This window comes from Podarcis bocagei, assembly GCF_964188305.1.
Source record: "Podarcis bocagei genome assembly, chromosome: 10".
Classification (NCBI taxonomy): domain Eukaryota; kingdom Metazoa; phylum Chordata; class Lepidosauria; order Squamata; family Lacertidae; genus Podarcis; species Podarcis bocagei.
The window spans coordinates 54,190,790-54,213,507 of NC_138135.1; the positions used below are offsets into that span (position 1 = coordinate 54,190,790).

Below are 22,718 nucleotides of genomic sequence, written 5' to 3' on the forward strand. Positions count from 1 at the left end.
AATGGCATTATAGTATTGGCAGTTTTGTTCTTAATCCCTTCCCCAAGTTTCCTAGCATACAAGAGCAGCTGCACACTGGCTAAACATCTTCAATGAGCTAGCCACTGCTCCATATATATGAAAATAGGATTTCCTGCTCCAATGTGCATCAGCAGGAATCATAGGTTCTTATCAGAATGTGCATGTACAATAAGGTTACCAGATTTTTTTCAGTGAATTCAGGGACATTTTCCAACTTCCTACTAAATAGATTGATTTTGTCAGGGGACTGATTTGTAAATCCAGGGACTGTCTCCGGGAAATGGGGATGTCTGGTAACCTTAATGTACAAACAAATTATGCAAGAATTGCAGCTGCTTCAGTAGGTCAACTTACCTTAAATGGTCAGGCGGCAATGAGGCCTGGCCATGGGTCTGGTCAGCGATCCAGCAGCTGGCTAGGGAGGACTACAGGCCTGACTACTATGTTCTGAACAGAAAATATCCTTAAAACTTTGAGAAGGAGAGCAGATTGCCCATTTGCAGCTGCAATCCTACACCCATTCATCTGGAAGCAGGTCCCATTGTACTCAATTAGACTCGCTTCTGAGTAGGCATGTATAGAATTATGTTGTTAATTTACATATTGCTGGACAGGTGGAAGAAATCTCTGATCTACCGGTGTCTCCCCTTCTCTCTGCACATGTTATGATTTTAGTGTATGCACTACATATAACTGCATTGCCTAACAAAACAATACTATCTGAAGAACTTTATCTAAGAAGGTTCATGACAACAGGACTGATGAAATGCAGTGAACTAACTTTTCAGACCTCTGAGAAAGTCAAAGTAAAGTTCCGTATACATTGGCAGAAAGCCTACATTCAAAATTATGTCTTTCTTCACTTAATTCATCACCACCTGAGCATTCTTTTGTTTCGGCTTCCCTCATTATTTGAGGCAGCATACCCATCAACTCTTCTTCCATGTGTGGAACTTCATGCTTGTTTTCATTATTTTAAAGCTACTCTTTCCTTCAATAACCTTGTGACGTCCAACCTTATCTTTTTCAATCTTGCATGTATCCTAACACTAGGAAAGCAAGTGTGTGTGTTTTCCCCCCTGTGTGATATTTGGCATAATGAAAAACAGTTGAGAGGTATGACTGGCAAGACTCCAGATTTATTATAATTGCATCTACAAATGTGAGGATCTACTAAAACGAAGCAGCTAGCTTCATAATAATTGGCATCTCTTCAGCTATCATAGAAAATAACAACTAACCAGCATCTTTCTTCATGATAAACCAGTTAATATAGGCAATTTCCTGTTTCGCACTTGCTGCTTAAAAACAACAGATCTCTACTGTTCAAATCTGAAAGGTCTTTCAACATATGGACTAGAGCCAAATTCCTGTGCAGTGTAAACTACAGATGACTATACGAATGTCCTGAGACGGGTGTGTGTGTGTGTGTGTGTGTGTATAGAATTACTTCCTCCTCTAGCAAACATATGCTTTCCCCCTTCACTCTTGCTGCGTTTGGGTCAAATACAGTGGTACCTCGCAAGACGAATGCCTCGCAAGACGAAAAACGCGCAAGACGAAAGAGTTTTCTGTTTTTTGAGTCGTTCCGCAAGACGAATTTCCCTATGGGCTTGCTTCGCAAGACGAAACGTCTTGCGAGTTTGTTTCCTTTTTCTTAAAGCCGCTAAGCCGCTAATAGCTGTGCTTCACAAGACGAAAAAACCGCAAGACGAAGAGACTCGCGGAACGGATTAATTTCGTCTTGCGAGGCACCACTGTACAAATAAAAAAAATAGGATAAAGATTAATGTATTCTACAACTGAGCAATAATCTTTATTTAGGAAGATACCCGATGCTATAACTGTTGCTAAGATAGAATGGGGAAAAGCAAAAATAAAATAGTAAAGCATGGAGCATTTAATTACAGCACAAATCTGCAATCCAAAAAAACACAAAAAAACACTTGCACTGAACAAAAAAATGAGTTGTACATGCTTTCTATTCAAGACCTAGCCTCAGATCCTAAACTCACTCAAGTAGGACACAGCACTATTTAATTGGGTCATTCTGTAACTTCTTGCCCCAAATTAGGTCAATATGGAAAGATTTTATTCAACCTTTTCACATGTTGGACTTCAGAGGTGTGGGACACCCTCACTTTTAATCCTACTTCCTTATATAATTCCAGGCTCAAGATAAATAAACAATATCTACTATTATTTCTAAAGCAGGACTCCATTGCCTGCATGACTCTTATGAAAACAACATGCCGCTTACAGAATCACAACTCTTGGAACACTTGAAAGATTCAGGCATAGACTGGCTACATAGTCCCCAGATTAGCATAATCTTGAAAGATCCTGTGGTTAGTTTCTAGTCCTAAAACCTTATCAATATCTAGCTGTAGCAAGTACCCAGAAAGGCAGGGTCACTGTGATATATTTGCTACCGGGTGGTGCTGATGTCTAAACCACTGAGCCTCTTGGGCTTGCCGATCAGAAGGTCGGCAGTTCGAATCCCCTCAATGGAGTGAGCTCCCATTGCTCTGTCCCAGCTCTTGCCAAACTAACAGTTCAAAAGCATGACAGTGCAAGTAGATAAATAGGTACTGCTATAACGGGAAGGTAAATGGCGTTTCCGTGCGCTCTGGTTTCTGTCACAGTGTTCTGTTGCGCCAGAAGCTGTTTAGTCATGCTGGCCACATGACCCAGAAAGCTGTCTGTGGACAAACACCGGCTCCCTTGGCCTGAAAGTGAGAAGAGTGCCGCAACCCCATAGTTGCCTTTGACTGGACTGAACCATCAAAGGGGTCCTTTACCTTTTTACCTATTTGCTACTGATACAATACTTCTTTCCACTCATGACTTTGAACTGAAATATTCTCAGCGGCTTAAGAACTGATCCAGTTACCCTTCAAGTCAGTATCTGCTAGCATTAAGAGAAATTCTTTGAAGGTGGCCCACCACTGGTTTTTAACCATGGTCCAACTAGCTCATACAGTAAGATTTGGCTCTGCCTTATGCTGGCGGGGTTGTAAGGTACAAGGAACATATTAGTGTTTGTGATCAGGGAGTAACTTATGTACACAAGTTCTCAAAGCGGGTTGTAATGGAGGCTGGTATTATTGTTGGCAAACAAGTCACCTAGGATGCTAAGTTATGTCTCTTATCCATCTCAATGGAGGAAATGCTGACCTTATTGTCAGAGCTGGAGTCAGATGCAGGTTTGGGGTCCCCTGCTGGCCCCCCGCTCCTGACACTTTCCCCCTGGGGCTCCCCTTGCCCTTACCACAGGCGCCCCCTTCTGGGAATCCTCTGATTCACTGGAGAGACTCATGGAATCCCTTGCGTCATTGCTATCCTCTTCCTCGCTGTCCTGGGATTCCTCTCCATCGCTCTCCATTTCCTCCCTTCCCTGTGCCTCTGACCCTGTACCCCTGACAGCAAGAAAGGAAGCAAATCTCCGATGTCAGTGAAGTTAACTCCTTATTCAAGGAAACGAAATACAACTCAACCTAGTGGGCTCAGCAACCCTTCCCAGTATGACTTCCCAGTATCCCCTATGGAGCAGTTTGTCCACACCAGAACCAAACTCTCATCACTAGCATGTTTCAGAGCTTAGTTAAAGTCTGACATCCCCTCTCTGCTGCTCTTTCTCTGATGCCCATTTTACCCCCCCCCCCCAACTTCCAGTTTTACTCCAGTTAGGAAAATTAGTTTCAAAAGGGAAAAATGCATTTAAGATAGTTATGATGCTTTAAACATTGAACCTGGACCCAGGAGATATGTACAACACTGACCACAGCAAAAAAACAAGCAAGGAAACCCAACCAACACCAACTCCACCAAAAAACCCCCCCACACGTATCAGGTCTGTGAGACTCGTGAGATCAAGCGTACATCTTTTTTTTAAAAGTATAAGTTTACTTTCCTTGTCTAAGAAATAAAGCCGTGCCAAGTCATCTTTGCAAATATATTACAAAGATGTGCATCTTAGCATAAGTTGAAGAGGTCAGGTTTACTGAAGCCTTTTGTTAACATGTTGGCAGCAAACTACTGCACCTGAGACATCTGAATAGAGTTTCAGTCATGCAAAAAAAGAGAGAGATGTAACTGGTACTGTATTACTACCATTTCTTTTCAGCTACAGCACACTCTTCTTTAAATTATACTTTTTTAAATAGAACCTACTTTAAACAACGTCCTGCATTCCACAATGTGACAACTATGTAGAACCTAGTAAATTACTTCAGACACCTAATCTTGGTTACTTTTGTTCTTGAAACTCGCCTAAAAAGCCTATGTCTCAATATGCAGCATCAAAGACCTTCACTAATTTGTAAAAACAGCCTATAGTCCTCAAGGGACACAATTCAATCTCCCAGACCAGAAGCTACATGAACAAATGGAAGTGCCTTCTGCTCTTGCAGCAGGATCTTTGGATCCAAGCCCACATAGCCGTATCTGTTAAGTTGTGGGTTGACATAGCAGACGACACAGCGATTTCTCCAAAGCAGCTCTTTATTTTGTAAGCTGGAACAGAACTAAACTGAGGAGCTCAGTCAGCCTGCTTATATAGAGCTCCAGAACAATGTAACTGTTGCCATTTTCTAAAACTATCCAATCACTGAACGTCACTTTTCGATCCTTCATTTGCATAACTATCTACAGTATCCCCCTGCTGGCCCAGGGTGAGAACTTCAGTACATAACAGTATCAGAATGCATTTCTGGGAAAATAAAATAAAAAATTAGAAGGAAATTCATTATGCCCAGCATTGAGAAAGCGGATAAGATGTTTTTAATTCCTCTCTACTAGAATTCAAGGTCTTACAATGACATTGGTTGGCAATAGATTCAAGTTCCATGCCACAGGATTTCCCTTCATCTCCTTTCCCTACTCACCCCACTCCGCCCCAAATCTGTTCGAGGGTCTACTAACCCCTGGAGCAGATTCTGAGGGTGTGCGGAGGGCTGCAGGGGAAAGTTCCCTTGTGCAAGTAGAAAGAAGTCTGGTGAGCAAGCAGAACAGCAGTATTAGATACAACCCTTATTCTTCACTCAGTGAACAAATACATGAAATTCTTTGCTACAGCATGTGGTCATGGCCAGTATCTTAAGCTTTAAAAGAGGTTTATACATATATTTACGTACTAACATTTCATATATATATACATATATATACACACACACACACACACACACACACATACGCATAGATATGAAATGTTAGTAAAAGTTATGTTTGTATGCAGTCTGCAACCAAGTAAGCAAAACGGAAAACAGTGCTGTGTTTACAGTATCAGGAAACCACAAAGAACTTCATATTAAAAAATAATTATGAGGCTTTGCAGAATGATCAACTTTATCTGTCGTGTATTAACAAGTGTCTACAACCTGCAAGAATGTACCATGAAAGAGATACATGTCAGATTATGAATTGTTCAGAGTTCTCTTTGTATCTTTAATAGAAGTTTAAATTGTAAACAAGCATCTAACCGTTAGCAAGGTGGCAGAAAATACATTTAAATCAGCAAAGGAATAGTGGGACTATTAGTACTAAGGATGCAAAACAAAGCATACACTGTAATTATTTTCTGCACTGATGCAATCCATTTTTCCTGCCCTCTAATCCCACTTAATGCAAAAGATTGAAATGGACTTGGAATGCAATTGGTCCTTCAACAAGGTACTAATAAAATATGGAAGCTGAAGTAGCAAATTTAGCAGGTCGTGTTGAGCTTATTTTTACCTTGAAGATATTCAAAGTTGCAGATACCACCAATCTTACTATAGCCGATTCTGACATTGCACTGAAGTGTTGCATATGCTGGAGGTGTGTGCATCAACGCACACAACTTCCTGCACCGAGTAGACTGCATTAACATAATTTACAGCATTTCTATAGATCGCCTGTAACAAAAAGTTCTCAGAGCAGTTCACAACATAAAACAAGTTTAAAATGCAGCAACAAGAGGGATAAAAGAAAACAATGCAACATCCTAAGGTCCTAAAAACTGGTAATAAGCCAATAAAGGTAAAAATAAATGTAAGAGGCCCAGGAAAATAATGCCCTGTGAAACTGTCTTTTAAACAGGAGCCACCTGGCACACCTCACCTGATGGGTACACAGAAAACAACTGATTTGCATGGGAATGACGTTCTGAGGCACCACGTGCTTATGTGAAATTGTGTATAATCGGAACACCCATTGCAAAAGTCTGCAAACACCCTGTTCTGCCCCCACCCCGTTCTGCCCCATTTTGCGACATTTTTTAGTCACTTCCAGGTTTGGTGTGATGTGTGCATGTGTGGTCACACACATCTCGGATGTGCCTAAAATGGTCTCTGCCTGTATCTGAAGATTTCAAGGTCCAGGTAAGCATATGTGCCAGGAGGCAGTTTTTCAGGTACCATCTTAAGCCATACAAAGGGCATTTATAGTTTGCACTTTATTGAAGTGCATTTCACAAAAACTTTAACATTCTTAGGGAAGAACACATTTTCACACATGCTCTCTCAGTAGCCTTTAACAAAGGTCAGTCGTGCTCTATTCATATACTCACAGCACATATTCAATTATAGTTGTTAATGTATACAAACTCACAAAAACATGCACTAGAGTATAGCCTACTGTGTAGAACACATTTTAATAAACACACACACCTCTAACTCGACAAAAGAGAAAAACAATTTCATGATATCGTATTTTTCTCACAAGTATTTAGTCTTCTGTCTACGAGTCATTTTTGGCAGCTGCAAATGCCTCATTTTCTAAAAAAAAACTATGAAGTATTTCAGTGAAAACTAAATGTGAAGACATGTTAAGGATAGCAGTGATCATCATCAATAAGCCGTGAAATGAGAAACTTAATGTACATATTGCTTAAGTGGGATGAAGGTACAGGGAGAAAATTAGAAATTCTCTGTCCCAATTAACATTCTAACTCAAAATCCATTCTTATTTTTAAGCCACACACACACACACACACACACACACACCTTTAAAAAATCCTATTTGAATTCATTGCCTTTCCTTTGCTAACCTTTCAAGAAATTAACTAGAGCATACAGATGATGCCTTTCTGATCCAAACTGAGTTGTATCAGATATTGAAAATATGAAGGAAGGGAAAGATTTTTTAAAATGTTCTGCAGTCAGTCAGTCTAACTACTGACCCAGAAATCTGGGATAGCTAATTAAAATTAACCTGGAGCATACAAGCACTGAGCTATGACTTTTCCTGCTGTATTGCCAGATCATTACTGTGACATGTGGATCGTAAGATGAATGCCTGCCACTGTTCAGCTGATTGAAAGAGGACTCAAAATGCCCTAGCTTTGCTCTCTGTTACAGGCAGATGAAGGAAAGGATGGTTAATCGCTTTTAATATTGCCCTTAGATGCAGAATTCAGCCTGTCTGGCACCATTCTTTGTAATTGCTGGGTCTATGCTAGTGCCTGGTCTCAGGACTTTCATTTTTCTTAAGAAATGTCAGAGCTTGTGCAGTCACTTTGGCAGATGGACGGCATCATTAACTGTGCTCTAATTATTTCATGGTAGAACAAATAATTTAACTAAACTAAAAGTAAAAATAAACCAGCACTCATTACATTTTAAGTCTGCTCAGATATTTAACCCCATATATATATATATATATATATATATATATATATATATATATGTAAAACCTATGTTGTTGGCATTATGTAAAACCTATGTTGTTGGCATTATAAACGTCAACTGCAGAACAAAAACAGAATGCTCCTAAAACAGTGTTATATGCTTTTCTTCTGCTTTTACTGCTTGCAGAACCCTGTAGACACCAACAAAGCACAAACATTTTTATTTATTTCCTCTTTTGTTTAAAAATTTCAAATATAAATTGCAAAGGTGAATTAACGCGGATGGCGCTGTGGTCTAATTGCCAATCAGAAGGTTGGTGGTTCAAATCCCCACGACGGGGTGAGCTCCTGTTGTTCGGTCCCACCTAGCCTGGCCACCTAGCAGTTTGAAAGCACGTCAAAGTGCAAGTAGATAAATAGGTACTGCTGCAGCGGGAAGGTAAACAGCGTTTCCATGCGCTGCTCTGGTTCGCCAGAAGCGGCTTAGTCATGCTGGCCACATGATCCGAAAACTGTCTGCGGACAAACCCCAGCTACCTCGGCCTATAGAGCGAGATGAGCACTACAACCCCAGAGTCGTCCACGACTGGACCTAGCGATCAGGGGTACCTTTACCTTTATAATTTGCTACAGCAGACTATATTTTCCCAGTTTAAAACTAACAGCATTTATGTATTTAATTATTTAGAAAAGCACAATGTGTGGCTAATTCAGACACACGATGGGCAACAAGCAACTAAAGGAAGAGCAAATCATCTTACAACCTAGACTAAGAATACATCCTGTCTCCTGAGCAGTGTTTGTCTCTACATATTTGCATATCAGGTATAGCCTAAAGCCAAGGGGATTAAGCTACAGACTTTCAGAATGAAGGAATAACAGTCATGATATACACCTCTTAGCTCCTGTACAGCATGGAAAATATTTAAATATTTTGGGGTGGCTTAACCACCAGCCAGGATTTCTTTCTTAGCTTGCAACTGGATAAAAGGTACCCATTTTAACAGCCTTCACTTGCTTGCTTGCTTTTCCCACTTTCAGAGCTGCATCCAAGGAAATGCATTATTATGAAAGTTATCATATATATTTCACACTTACGCGAAGTTACGGAGAAACCAGTTTGGGGGGGGGGGAATCTGTAAAAAGACTACGATCAAGCCATCTAACCAGAAGATTTTAGAACTGACACTATTGTATGTATAGCTCTTTCCATTTCATATTCAGTTTTTGCCACCTAGGGGGCAAATAAATTAACACTGAAATACATCTCCAAACATCACAGTTGTAATACTGTACAGTCTACTGACAGCATCCTATGGGGGGCAAAACCAAGTGCCAGGCAATTAAAAGTACAAAAGACAAGCAGATGACAAGAATTAAACTCATTAATTTCACACATAAAACTCCAGTGAATGAAGTGTGAAAAAGCTTTTGACTTCTTGCCAATAAGAACATCAATTCCTTATTTTTTCTTCTACAGAATTGCAGTTTCCACTCTCAGCAGGACTGGCATGGTATTTATAAGGGAGTATTTTACCAGGGAGAAAAACTTGTACTTCGAGCCCTGGGGGAAACAAATTATTTCTAGTTTAAGGCACAGTTATATTTCATAATCATCTACTGTGTGATGAAACAACTGTCTCCTTACAGAGGAAACTGTATCAGATTACAGACAGTTGGACTTTATTTTTCACATTTTAATTATCTATCCAGAAAATTCAAAAATAGTTGTCATTGTCAAACAAGGCACATTCTATGGGTAATATCTGGACATTATTCAGTATTTAATATTGGACACCCAGACATATGTTTAGTTTTAAATAAAAATAAACAGCAAAATGTATTTATTTGCAAGCAGTTTGAAAAGAAAACTAAAAGGAATAAAAAGATAGCAGGAAATTAAACGCCAAGACAAATATCAGAAGTCCTGGGGTGAATTAACAGGCAGCAGCGTTCAATAGGGCTTACTCCCATGAATATAGGCTTGATAGGATTATAGTCAACAAGTCCTGGAAATAATAGTATAAAAAGGAAGACTGCTAAATCTAAACCCAACTACTATGCAGCAAGCAGGGCTAAAAAAAAAGTCAGGGAATTGGATGGCTGGAGAGGAAGGCTATTCATGGCAAAAACTATCTAAGTTCTTTCTATCACTTCCTCGAGTTTAGAACGAGTACAGTGGTACCTCAGGTTACAGACACTTCAGGTTGCAGGCGCTTCAGGTTACAGACTTCACTAACCCAGAAATAGTACCTCGGGTTAAGAACTTTGCTTCAGGATGAGAATAGAAATTGTGTGGTGGCAGCATGGCAGCAGCGGGAAGCCCCATTAGCTAAAGTGGTACCTCAGGTTAAGAACAGTTTCAGGTTAAGAACGGACCTCCAGAACGAATTGCAGTAAATTCTTAACCCAAGGTACCACTGTACAGTGAACCAAAGTGATGACGGAGGCCAGCATATCATGAGTTGCATGAGTTGAAATCACATTATCATTATCATCCACCCAAGGACATGCAAAATGACAAAACAGGGATGAATAGACAGCAATGCTCTTGCTAGTTTCAGTGCTTCTCTGCTGCATTAAAAATATATGCACTGACCATTCTTCCTAAGCTACTTGTCAAAAAGCTATAGAACAGTGCAGTCACTTTAGAAGGTTTTCTCAATCTGCACTGTTGTATCTACAGTACTGCATTGTTGCATCTACAGCAATGAGGCCGGGGGGCGGGGGGCAGATTGGTTTCTTTCGAGCCTAACTGCCACACTGATGGGGTAGAAAGGGGGCACAGCACATGGAGAGAGTTACTCTTCCCTAGCTGCAACACACACAAACACAAACAGCACTGGTGATGTTTTCACACACAGAGAGATTTCAAAAATCCTCATCTTGCCACTGAAAAACTATGAAAAATGATAATGTTCAGCATATACATCCATTCCTGAACTCCACTGCTGTATCCCAAGTCAGCAATATTCAAAGGGGAAAGAATGAACACACTTCAAGAGCTGTCAACTTAATACGAAACATATCTATCAACTACTCTTAATGTATTTATTCTCCTTTGGATGTCTTTTTTTTCAAGGTATATACATGTAGCGATGCCGCAACTTAAGAATCATAAATAAATATAACATGGACACAGATTTCACAGCAGAGCTGTGTTGACTGTGTTTTAACTCACTATGTTTAAAGGTTCAAAATATGCCCTTGGTCTCCATTGTTACACCATAATGTCTAATACATTGAACAGTTTCAGCATCCAATGCTTCATGTTAACACATCACAGAAGCCCAGGATCATAATATCAAAGCAAGACCAGGACTGTGACTAAGTGAAGCCACCCAAAATAACTTGCATGAGTGAGCACTGTGGGCTGATTATGGAGGAAGCACTGCTAACCCAGTACGACAAAACACATCCCTACAAGCTTTCAAATTTTGAGACTGCCTCTGCCAATCAAAAAAGTAGTATGCAGCATATAAAAAATACTGACATAATTAAAAGCAGCAACCACAATGTGGCACTTGCAACAAGTTGCCCCATGTACAGAATCGAGCAACCCTTCACTGTTTAAAAGAATCTTCCAAACAAATATAAATCTTACCAATCAGTGTCTTGGAAATTGCCACATCCGCACTTGTTAACAGTTTTAAAACACTTGCTTATAGCAAATACAATGAATGTTAATCATTATCAATTATCCCAAATTAAAAGATAAATTTGTTCCTAACCATTCATAGTGAAAGAAAAAAGAAAAGAAAAAAACCCTTTCTTCTTCCTATTTACCTGGCAACCAGCATAATTCATTCAAAAAGTTCTCAGACTTCATATTACTAGCACACATTCAACCATAACATTTTAACATTGATTTGCTACATTATTTTCACTAGTACTCTACTAAGCAAAGAAAGCAAATATTCCAAAATGGTTTAGACCTTCTAGGGGACAGTGGATATGATTTTCACAGCCCGACAGCTTCAAGGAAAAAGCATAGAGCAAAACCAGCCCCTGCATATGACATTTACTGACCTGACTAAGGCCTTTGACACTGTAAATCGTAATGCCCTGTGGACTGTCCTTCTGAAAATTGGCTGCCCAGATAAATTTGTGAACATCCTTTGGCTCCTCTATGATAATACGACAGCAACAATCACAGATAATAATGGCTCTCAAAATGAACCATTCACAGTGGGATCAGGGGTAAAACAGGGTTGCCTTATTGCCCCAACTCTATTATTTTCATTGCCATGATCCTGTTGTTGTTGTTTAGTCGTTTAGTCGTGTCCGACTCTTCGTGACCCCATGGACCAGAGCACGCCAGGCACTCCTATCTTCCACTACCTCCTGCAGTTTTGTCAGACTCATGTTTGTAGCCATGATCCTACACTTTGTCAAAGGGAAACTCCCCTCCGGAGTAGAAATCATATATCGAACAGATGGAAAGCTCTTTAATCTGAGCAGGCTAAAAGCTTGGCCTATCGCTCAACATCCCAAAAACTAAAGTGCTGCACCAACAAGCACAAAATAACCCCTCTGCAGTGCCACATATATACAACTCAATGGTGTAACGTTGGAAAATGTCAGTCACTTCTCCTACCTGGGCAGTTATCTTTCCACAAGGGCAGACATTGATACTTTATACTTTATTGTCACTTGTACAACTTGTATACAGTGAGATTACACAAGCACCCCCCACTCAGCTCTCTTAGTCTTAATTCCCCTCATTTACTGACGTACGCTCACCAAACCCGAAAGTCAGTTGCCCTGTTGTTATCTTTTCATTCAGCAGCCTAACAGCCCATGGATAGAAGCTGTTCTTTACCGTGTTGGTGCGACTAATCATGCTTCTATATCTTTTGCCAGACAGCAGGAGATCAAGAAAGTGCCGGCCAGGGTGTCAATCATCCCTGAGAATTTTCCTCACTCTCCTAAGGCAACGTTCTCCCGCAATGTCATCCAGTGGATTCACAGGACAGCCCATAATATATTGTGCTGTATTTACCACCCTCTGTAGGCACTTCCTATCAGTTGATGTCAAACCAGCATACCACACTGTGATGCAGTATGAAAGGACACTTTATATTGTGGACCGGTAGAAGGAGATCATCAAATGTTGATTGACATAGTTCTTTCGCAATACTCTGAGGAGATGGAGTCTCTGTTGGGCTTTCTTAATCACCTGGGTTGTATTGATTTTCCAAGTAAGGTCTTCACTGAGATAAACTCCTAGGAATTTAAAGGAAGAGACTCTCTCCACACAGCCCTCCCCGATGTACAGCAGGGCTAGTTCTCCTCTCTTCCTCCGAAAGTCCAACACCATCTCCTTTGTCTTGCTGATATTAAGGTGCAAGTTGTTCCCTAGGCACCATGTAGATATTTTTTTGGACCTCCCCTCTATACGCTGATTTGTCTCCACCTGTTATTAAACCCATTATGGTGGTATCATAATGGTGCCGAAATCAAGCGTCACCTGAGCTCTGCGAGTACAGCTTTCTTCCGATTGAAGTGCAAAGTGTTTAAGGATAGGGACATTTGCAGGGAAACCAAAATGCTTGTTTACAAAGCTATTGTACTACCAACCTTACTGTATGCTTGTGAAACATGGACCACTTATAAACACCATCTCCAACTCCTCAAAAGATTCCATCAACGATGTTTTCAAAAAGTTTTACACATCATTTGGGAAGACAGTCAAACTAATGCCAGTGTACTGAAAGAAGCAAAGATCACCAGTATCGAAGCAATGATTCTTCAACATCAACTTTGTTGGACTGGTCATGTTGTGCAGAAGTCTGATTATCGTCTTCCAAAGCAACTACTCTATTCCGAACTTTAAAATGGTAAGTGCAAATGCTGATGGTCAACAAAAGAGGTTCAAAGACTCTCTCAAGGCAAATTAAAAAAAGGGTAGTATAAACACCAACAACTGGGAAACACTGGCCTGCGACTGCTCCAATTGGAGAACAACCTTTACCAAAGGTGTCATGGGCTTTGAAGATACACGAACTCAAGACGAAAGGGAGAAACATGCTAAGAGGAAGGCACACTTGGCAAACCCTCATCATGATCAGCTCCCACCCAGAAACCTACATCCCCACTGTGGAAGGACATGTGGATCCAGATTTGGCCTCCACAGTCACTTACACACTCAGTTTTAAAACCGTGTTCATGGAAGACAATATTACTCGGCTATGAGTGATCACCAAAGAAGAAGAAGAAGAAGAAGAAGAAGAAGAAGAAGAAGAAGAAGAAGAAGAAGAAGAACTACTCTTACCTCTAGGATCCTGTCATTCATTTGAATACCATCTGCTTGGTCAGCAGGCCCATTTTCCACAATTCTGGACACATAAATTCCTTCCTGATTGCCCTAGAGTTGAACATACACATTTTAAAAGGCATATTTTTATAAAACATTAAAAAAAACCTAAGGGGACAATTCTGTGGCAAGTTCTGACATCTTTGGTTCTCCCAGCATTAAGACCCCAATCCTACTTCAGCCAGCTCAGCTCCCAAATAGGGTGTTCTGGAGCAAGAGCAGGAAGCGGGGACTTAAGTTGGATCCTAATTCTGTTCAGCTCTGTCATGTGACATGGTAAAAAGTGTAGTGTAAATCAAACTCTTTTTTGTAGTCTTGTTTTCCCTCTGACCTGCTTGGGCCAGCTCAGCTGGCAGCCTAGATACTGAATGGGAGTTGCATCTGGTACAACTCCACACCAGTTAATGCTAAATTCTTGACTACAGGATTGCTCCATAAATCCTGCAAATATCCAGATGAGATATGCCAGTTTTTTCAAACACAACCACACAGAAGAGCTGTGAATCAAACTGACAGCCCTTGCCAACTTTTTTACGTGGTTGCACAAAGGAATCCATTTCAGATTCAATGTTCAGATCTTAGTTTAGCTATTTGAAGCAGGCCACACTTTACAACAGACATTGACCAGTAAGAATCTTTAAGAGGAAACAGCTTTAAAATAAAAGGCATTGTTTTTCTTGAGGGGTGTCACTTGTCAAAATGTCTCTGCTTGTATTACCCTTGAAAATAAACATTAGTTGAACATTTAGGGGCATACAGTTGTTTTTATTCAAAGGAGACTGGAATCACTAAATCTCAGAGGATAATATAATAATAATAATTTATTATTTATACCCCGCCCATCTGGCTGGGTTTCCCCAGCCACTCTGGGCAGCTTCCAAAAGAATATTAAAATACTGTGATACATCAAACATTAAAAGCTTCCCTAAACAGGGCTGCCTTCAGATGTCTTCTAAAAGTCTGGTAGTTGTTGTTCTCTTTGACATCTGGTGGGAGGGTGTTCCACAGGGAGGGCGCCACTACCGAGAAGGCCCTCTGCCTGGTTCCCTGTAACTTGGCTTCTCGCAGTGAGGGAACCACCAGAAGGCCCTCGGTGCTGGACCTCAGTGTCCGGGTAGAACGATGGAGGTGGAGACACTCCTTCAGGATGAGGCCAGATACAAATCAATATCCTTATCTGTATACATTTCTGAGTGCCGCTTTTGTATTGCTTTAATTTGTCACCAGACAGCTGCATGGTCACATAAATGTTTCACACATAGGCCTGGCCATGCATTATTCTGCAGTCAAGAGAATAATGGCAGAAGGGCACTTGCTTAAGTATATAAGCAATGCTGAAGGATGGTTTTGGCCATCACTGAGAGATTTAAGTCCTACACACACCCAAATGGAAAAATGCAACAGTAGGATATGGAAGCACAGTGCACTTTGAGAGGGAGGGGAAACAGGACAAACCATGGACCTGTGGCTTCCTAATCTCAGGGAGAGTGATAGACTTGTGGCAATTATACTTTACAGAGTTGTGAGGAGGTTGCCCTGGGTCGTTTGACCCTTTTTAACGGTTCTCTTTTCTCCTAGAAAACCCACACAATGCTTGCTTTTAAAGTTTAAAAATAACATATGACTTTTACTTACTGTTACTTGCTCTTGTGAGATTGAATATACAAGAGAGGCAGGTGTTACTTATGTTACTGGAACATATTTCCATGAATTTGTATCTGAGACTGACTGATATTTACAGGTTGGCTGTGAGGCAGGTAGCAGCATAACACAACACATTTGCTACTCTCACAGTCAGTTAAAACACATGAGTAGTTGATAACTGAAGTAACTGGGGGGAGGGGAATTGCCTCAGTATGCATATGACATCACAAGATTCTATACTACAGCACAACTGAAAAAAACTACCTCACTGCATAGATGACATCACAAGATTATATGCTACAGGATTAACCCTTTGCACAGTAGTTTGGATGCACCATTCCTACAAGACTGAACATCCAAATATGGGTCCAGCAGTTCGACCTACTGTCATCCCAGTCCATTAGGTAAAGGTAAAGGACCACCAGACGGTTAAGTCCAATCAGGCCTTAACTTTTCACTTTCAGGCCAAGGGAGTCAGCATTTGTCCACAGACAGCTTTCCAGGTCATGTGGCCAGCATGACTAAACCGCTTCTGGAGCAACAGAACACCGTGACGGAAACTAAAGCGCACGGAAACGCCATTTACCTTTCTGCCGCAGCGGTACCTATTTATCTACTTGCATTGGCGTGCCTTCAAATTGCTAGGTTGGCAGGAGCTGGGACAGAGCAACAGGAGCTCACCCTGTCGCACGGATTTGAACCACCAACCTTCTGATCGGCAAGCCCAAGAGGCTCAGTGGTTTAGACCACAGCACCACCCACATCCCTTCTAGTCCATTACACCCTTCCCAACATTCTTTTAACTTGCCACCATGCATAATAAGCACAATTCTCATGGCACTGCATCAACCTTTCTGTTTACCTGGTTAGCTTGTCCTCCAACAATATTAAATCCCAGGGTATTGTTTTCTCTGTGTAGCATGATGGTTAAGATCTGAGACTCTCTTTCCTAGAAAGAAAGACACACAAAAAAGACTACTTATAAAACCTACTTAACAATATCCTACTGCGGCTTTATAAATCAAACCATTTAAAACCTCGCTTGAGATCTCCAGGAGATCCTATTTTGAGAAGTGAGTCTTTCAAATTTATTCCACATGATGGATATTCTGTAGGTCAAACGGTTTATGTGTACCAGCTCAATCTCTCCCATGTGGTTTTTCTACGTGCCAATATCTGGAACTTTGGCAACAGCCTGGAGACAAAACACCACAGCGTCCAATCTCCATGGTGAAACTACATTTACATGACACAAAACATCTCACTGCAAGGAGCGGTTGAGAAAACAGACCTCATACAGGACAACATTTTGAAGTCAGTTGTGTTCAGTACTAGGATAGTCAGAGAAAAAGTACTTCTGAATGAAATACAGGTACTATACTAATGAGATAAGTGATTAGTAAGTAATTCGGTGCAATTGTTTTGTCATTATCACTTAAGATATCGGCTCCATATTCATTAGCAGTCAAATATGTATGACAAATAAGCGCAGAGAACTATTACAATGTTCAGAATTTTTATGACTATTAACATGATGCTATTTTAAACATGGTGAGAGATGGGGAAAATCTCTTTGAAATGCATGGTTCTAGATTCAAGTAGGTAGCCGTGTTGGTCTGACGCAGTAGAAATATATAAAAATAAAAATTGTCCAGTAGCACCTTAGAGACCAACTAAGTTTGTTCTTGGTATGTGCTTTCATGTGCATGCACACTTCTTCAGATACAAATTTTTATATTTTATATATATATTTCTACTGCGTCAGACCAACACGGCTACCTACCTGAATCTAGAACCATGGAAGGTACCATACTGAACCACATGAAATGGAAGTCCATCAACCGTATCTGAAAAAGTGTGCATGCATATGAAAGCTCATACCAAGAACAAACTTAGTTGGTCTCTAAGGTGCTACTGGACAATTTTTTATTTTTTAAAAAATACATGATTATGCCAATTGAGTAGTTCAGTACCAGCATAACTTCTGTTCACTCAGTTTCAACAATCTTTGGGCTGTTGTTTGCCACACAGCACAGTACTATATATGTGTGAGGCACTTATAAACAAATGGTTTAAACTTATGTTTGATACAGATGATAATAATAACAACACACATTTGTACAGTGGTGTTTTCATTGCATACTTTCTCTACTTGGTTTATCTGTTTTAATTCAGGAGCCCCTTTAAGGCAAAGAATGCACATAAGAAGTGCTAAAATAAAAACAAATTTATTTTAGAAACAACAACACAGAACACTGTGTTATTGATTGAATGAGTAGTTTCTCTGAGGATCATAGTTTCCAGGAACACAAGAATTGGCCTTTTCTGTGGTGGCTCCCCATCTGTGGAATGCTCTCTGCATTCCTCTTCTTCTAGGCCTTTGGCTAATTAAATCATCTATGGCTTTTTAAACTTGGGGAATATTGTTTTTGTTTGTTACTATGGCTGTGTGTGTGTGTGTGTGTGTGTGTGTACACACACACATGCACCCTGTGACCCTCAGATGAAGGGTGGTATAGAAATCTAATTAATAAATACATATTTCAGTAATTATATATTGTAAAGAAGCTGCAGTGACAGTTGTGTTCTTAAGTCAAAGAATTACAACATCTAACAACCCTATGGTATCATAAAGGTCAATGAATAATGCTAGTTATGAAGAGAGCAAAGCAGTTCAGATCATTCCTGCTGGTTGTTGTGTCTCAAAAGTAAGCAGCATCGCACAAAACTCTGAGTGGAGCTTAAATCACCACTCAGCAGCAAATAACATTTTTAGGAGTCCCTAAGGACCTTCCAAACTTAAAGATAAATAAAGAATGAAGACACAAGAAATTAAATCAAGGGCTGTCATGCACAACAAGCCTGTGTAAAGTCGTCTTAATCCGCTTGTTTATTTAATCAAAAGCAAATTATTCAATGCAGAAATCATGCTCTCAGGCTTAACAAAAAGGGTGATGATATCCAATCTGTGCCTCCGGAGAAGATTTTGAGAGGAGGGGCAGCACGGAGGCCTGTAGAGGCAAAGGAGAATCATTTTAGAATGACATCTTCCTCTTTCCGCTGATAGATGCCTTCCATCAGATGAGGAGATCACCTTTAGATTGTACAACTGAAGTAATAGGGAACCTGGAAGCAAGGCACATTGAACTGTGTAATATGCAAAGTATCAGACTATTAGAAGTGCAACAACAAACTGCTGTTTGCTGAACCAAAAGCCACCTGTCATTCTCCAGCTTTTAAATAACATACACAGCAACAGTTTAGCAGAGTGGCTGGGACAATGCAGCCAGATGGGTGAGGTTTAAATAAATCGTCATTATCATTATTATTAGCAACTCTGGGTAGTATTAAACAAAGTTTTACTCAGGGCAGACACACTGAAATTAATAAATATGACCAAGTTACTAAATAACATCCAAAGAAACCAAACTAATTAGTATCCCAATAAAACATTCTGCTGTCTTGAATGATTGATACACATATCTGCCATCAGCTTTGCCATGTCCTACTCTCCTACTTTTGCATTTTTTCCAATGGGCTAGACAAAATTCAACACAATATTCACTGCAAATGCATTGTTTATTCACCACACACACTAAAGTACTCTTAAATCTGCAGGCTACATAAAGAGATGACATGTGCAATTTCCAACTTTTAGAGGTGGGGTGTAAATAAAGATGCAACTCAAGTTTGTGCCTTTTCCCTACATTACTACCTGCATCTTTCTACAAGATTTCTCTCTCCTCCCAAATTTAAAAAAAAGAAACTGATGGAGAATTTAGGAGCCGTTTCCATCATTTTAAGTCATCTAAAAGTCTAGCTTTTCAAGAATACCCAAAGCACGAAAGGGCTACTGACAGTTAAAATTAAAGACTTGCCCTAGTACAAAAACAAAAACTTAAGTGTACAAGTTGCCTTTTGATAAACAGCAAGTGACAGCAGAGCTCCATGAATCTGATTCTATTCCCTGTGCCTTTGCTTGTGCAGGAAAATGCTGCGGCATAGCTGCACAGTTGAGATCTGTCTATTACAGAATCAAGAACTCAGTGGAAATCAAAAAGAAATGCCCTTCATTTCACAAGTCCCATGACAACAACTCAGCTTAAGAGGTACCACTGCCACTGGTTGTACCTCCTGGAAACAAGGCTCACGGCATACAATCAGGCTGAGAAGACCCTCTGGGGGGAAAGGGGGAGGGCCGGCACAGGCATTGCCTTTGTTCAGAGTCTCTGATCTGTATATAAGATGTGTTCCAAGCCAGAAGTATTCCTCTTAGCTTTTTCCATAACAGCATCCCTAGTTTCGAGATGCTAGCAGTCCATGCTTTTTGTGATGGCACTGACACCTCTATTTTTGCTGCCCATGCCTATTATAGACTAGCACCCATGCCGCTTTTATCAAGATATGGGATCCAGCACATCATTATCATCATCATCATCATCATCATCATCATTATTATACCAAAAAAGCACTGCTGAGACCCAAACTGAACCACCAATTTATGGGTCAAAGATTAGCAATGCTGCGAAAAAGCAACACAAGGAAAGCAATTCACCCATAGTTTCAAAGAAAAAGGTTTGGTTTCAAAAAAAAACAAGACTACAGCACCCAGCATCTGTTGCAATACCAGCTCCAAACGACTAAGAAAGAGTGCATCTCTGATTATTTCCAGGATAGGTTCCTCTAACACTCAGCAATGTAACCAAAGTCAATTTCTTCCACAATTCTTATACTGTCCTGAGTTGGGGGCATTTTCAACACTCACCTTCCGAAACTATATCAAGACTCCAGCCTTCCAACAAGTGACATTTTATGATCCGGGTACATTCCTGACACTGAGATTAGAGAAAGATCATCATCATAAACTCAGATGCACCACTTTGCAAACCTCAGGCACTGACAGCAACTTCTGGAGCCAAGTCCTTGCAAGCCCTAGTTCAGGATTAAACCCTGCAGCAACAAGGCTTAGGCTGTTGGGTTGCAAGCTCTCCTCTTTATGCATGCTGCGCCTGCTGGCCTTCAGGTGACGGGGAGTAAAAACCTCAAACCAGATCCCCCTTATAAAACAAATTAAGCACCACCAGTTATCGAGGAGCAAGCTGAGAAGCGGTTGACAAGAGTTACTTCACCAAGGTGAGCTGCTGAGGAACAGGGCAGACCTGCAGGTCACCTCTTAGAATTGTAGAGCTGGAAGGGACCACAAGGGTCATCTAGTCCAACCCCCTGCAATGCAGGAATCTTTTGGCCAACATGGGGCTTGAATCCATCACCCTGAGACATAGGGGCCAACTCCAATAAGTTGAGCCCCCCCCCCAAGTTGATGGGCACTGACCTTCAAATGGCGTGGGTGCACCCCATCATGTGATCGATAAGGCAGGGGACCCCATATTTTATTCAACTTGGCAACGGTGCCCCAAGCTCACGAGTCAGGCTCTACCAAGTGAGCCATCTTCTTCCTCAAAGAGCTTTAGTGGATGGGACAAAAATAGTCATCCATCTTCCCACAACAGCCACCTTGGCAGCCCAGCCAGCTATTTCCAAGAAGCCCGAACACAAGCTGAGCAGGAAGGCGACAGTCCTACCCTGCCATTGCCCCCTATCCTGGTTCCTAGCTTTCAGAGATCCACTGCCTCTGAATACGAAGGCGTCCTTTCGCCGCCACAGCCAAGACCAATCCTCCACCGACCCGTCTCACCTGCGAACCTCCCCGCGTCAGCAAAACTGATGCAGCCGCTGAGTGTCGACTCCACCTGGCGCTCGGCAGAAGTCACAGCGCCCACGACAGTCCGCTACAGCCTCCCCCAACCTGGCGCCCTCGGGGGGCTGCAACCTCCAGCGCGCTATTCATTGTCAGAGATGGTGAGACCTGCCTGAGAGGAAGGAAGGAAAGTCTACCCCTAAAGGGCCCTTTGCTCCGCCAGGAACGCACAGCCTAACAAACAGCGCCCCTGCTCACCTCGGGGCCGTCGTGCCTGCCGCTGAGGTGACGGACGTACTGGCTGAACTTCTGCTTGTACCGGAGCGCCGCCAGCTGCACGTCGCTCTGCAGCGCCGCCAGCTGGCCGAGCAGCGCCGACTCGCTCTCGCGCCGCTGCTGCAGCCCGGCGCCGCCAGACCTCCCGCGCAAAACGCTGCTACTTCTGCGGCTCGCGCTGCCCTCGTCGCCGGCGCCAAAACCTTCCTCGTCGTCGTCGTCCTGTTGCTGCTGCTCTTGCGGTCCTTCGCCGCCGCGCATGTGCAGCGCCTCGCGACGGCGGCACCTGCCCGGCGCGTAGGCGCAGCCCTCGACGTGCGCCGCCAGCTGGTGGAGCGGCACGCGGCGTCGGCAGCCGCGCGCCCGGTAGTCGCACTGGGCGGGCAGGCGCAGCACGAGGCTCCTCAGCGGCGCCACCCGGTGCAGCTCTTGGCTGGAGATGGGCCGGCAGCGCAAGGGGCACAGCCGACGCCTCGCCGCCCAGGGCAGCAGGCAGCCGGCGCAGAAGACGTGGCCGCACGGCGTCGACAGCGGCTCCTCCAGCACCAGGCCGCACAGCCGGCACTGCAGCGCCGGGTCCATCGGCTCCGCGTCCAGACCCATGGCGGGAAACCCGGCGGCGGCGGCGCCTCCTTCCCTCAGCGGCCGGTCTCTCGCTGCTGCTGCTGCTGCTGCTGCTGCTGCTGGCGGCGGCGCTTGCGAAGGCGGAGGAGCCGAGCGGAGAGGGTCTGGCGCGCGAAGCGGAGCGAGAAAGGGAGCGAGGTCGCCGGTCGGAGTTTTGGTTTGAAGTTTGCAGTTGCTCGCCAGAGCTTCGGAGGCGGCCGTATTCTGCCGAATAGGCGCTCCCTCGCAATGGCTCTGCTCTTTCTCCCCTGTCATCACCTCCACCCTTCCGTTGCTGCTGCCGCTGGGGAGGAGGAGGAGGAGGAGGCTGGCTCGCCCCGCTTTCGAGAGATGACAGACCAGCCCTCGTTTACATCCCACAAGCTCCATAAAGGAAGGCAGACGCATCCCTGCCGGCAGAGCGTGTCCCTATCATCAGGATAGAGGATGCACCTTGAAGGACTGATTCCATCCGGTTCTCCGGCCAGCTGATTTCTATGGCAAGGTTTACTTTGCCACCAGAATCGCCACCCATGCCCTGCCTGGCTCCAAAG

The 22,718-nt window shown here is 42.5% G+C and overlaps 1 protein-coding gene across 2 annotated transcripts in view; it reads right to left on the reverse strand.

Moving 5' to 3' along the window:
* The window catches only part of PDZRN4 (PDZ domain containing ring finger 4), a gene marked incomplete at its 5' end in the record, with an annotated part of 219,018 nt that extends 196,854 nt beyond the window's left edge, over positions 1–22,164 (reverse strand). The window contains 3 exons of one of the 2 annotated variants that reach the window (XM_081211507.1): positions 13,902–13,994; positions 16,450–16,536; positions 21,544–22,164. In XM_081211507.1, the coding sequence (XP_081067633.1) occupies positions 13,902–13,994; positions 16,450–16,536; positions 21,544–22,164 (801 nt within the window). Of the gene's footprint in view, positions 1–13,901; positions 13,995–15,578; positions 15,770–16,449; positions 16,537–21,543 lie in introns of those variants that run through there. The other variant, XM_081211509.1, reaches the window with a different exon arrangement.
* Positions 22,165–22,718: the final 554 nt, after the last annotated feature.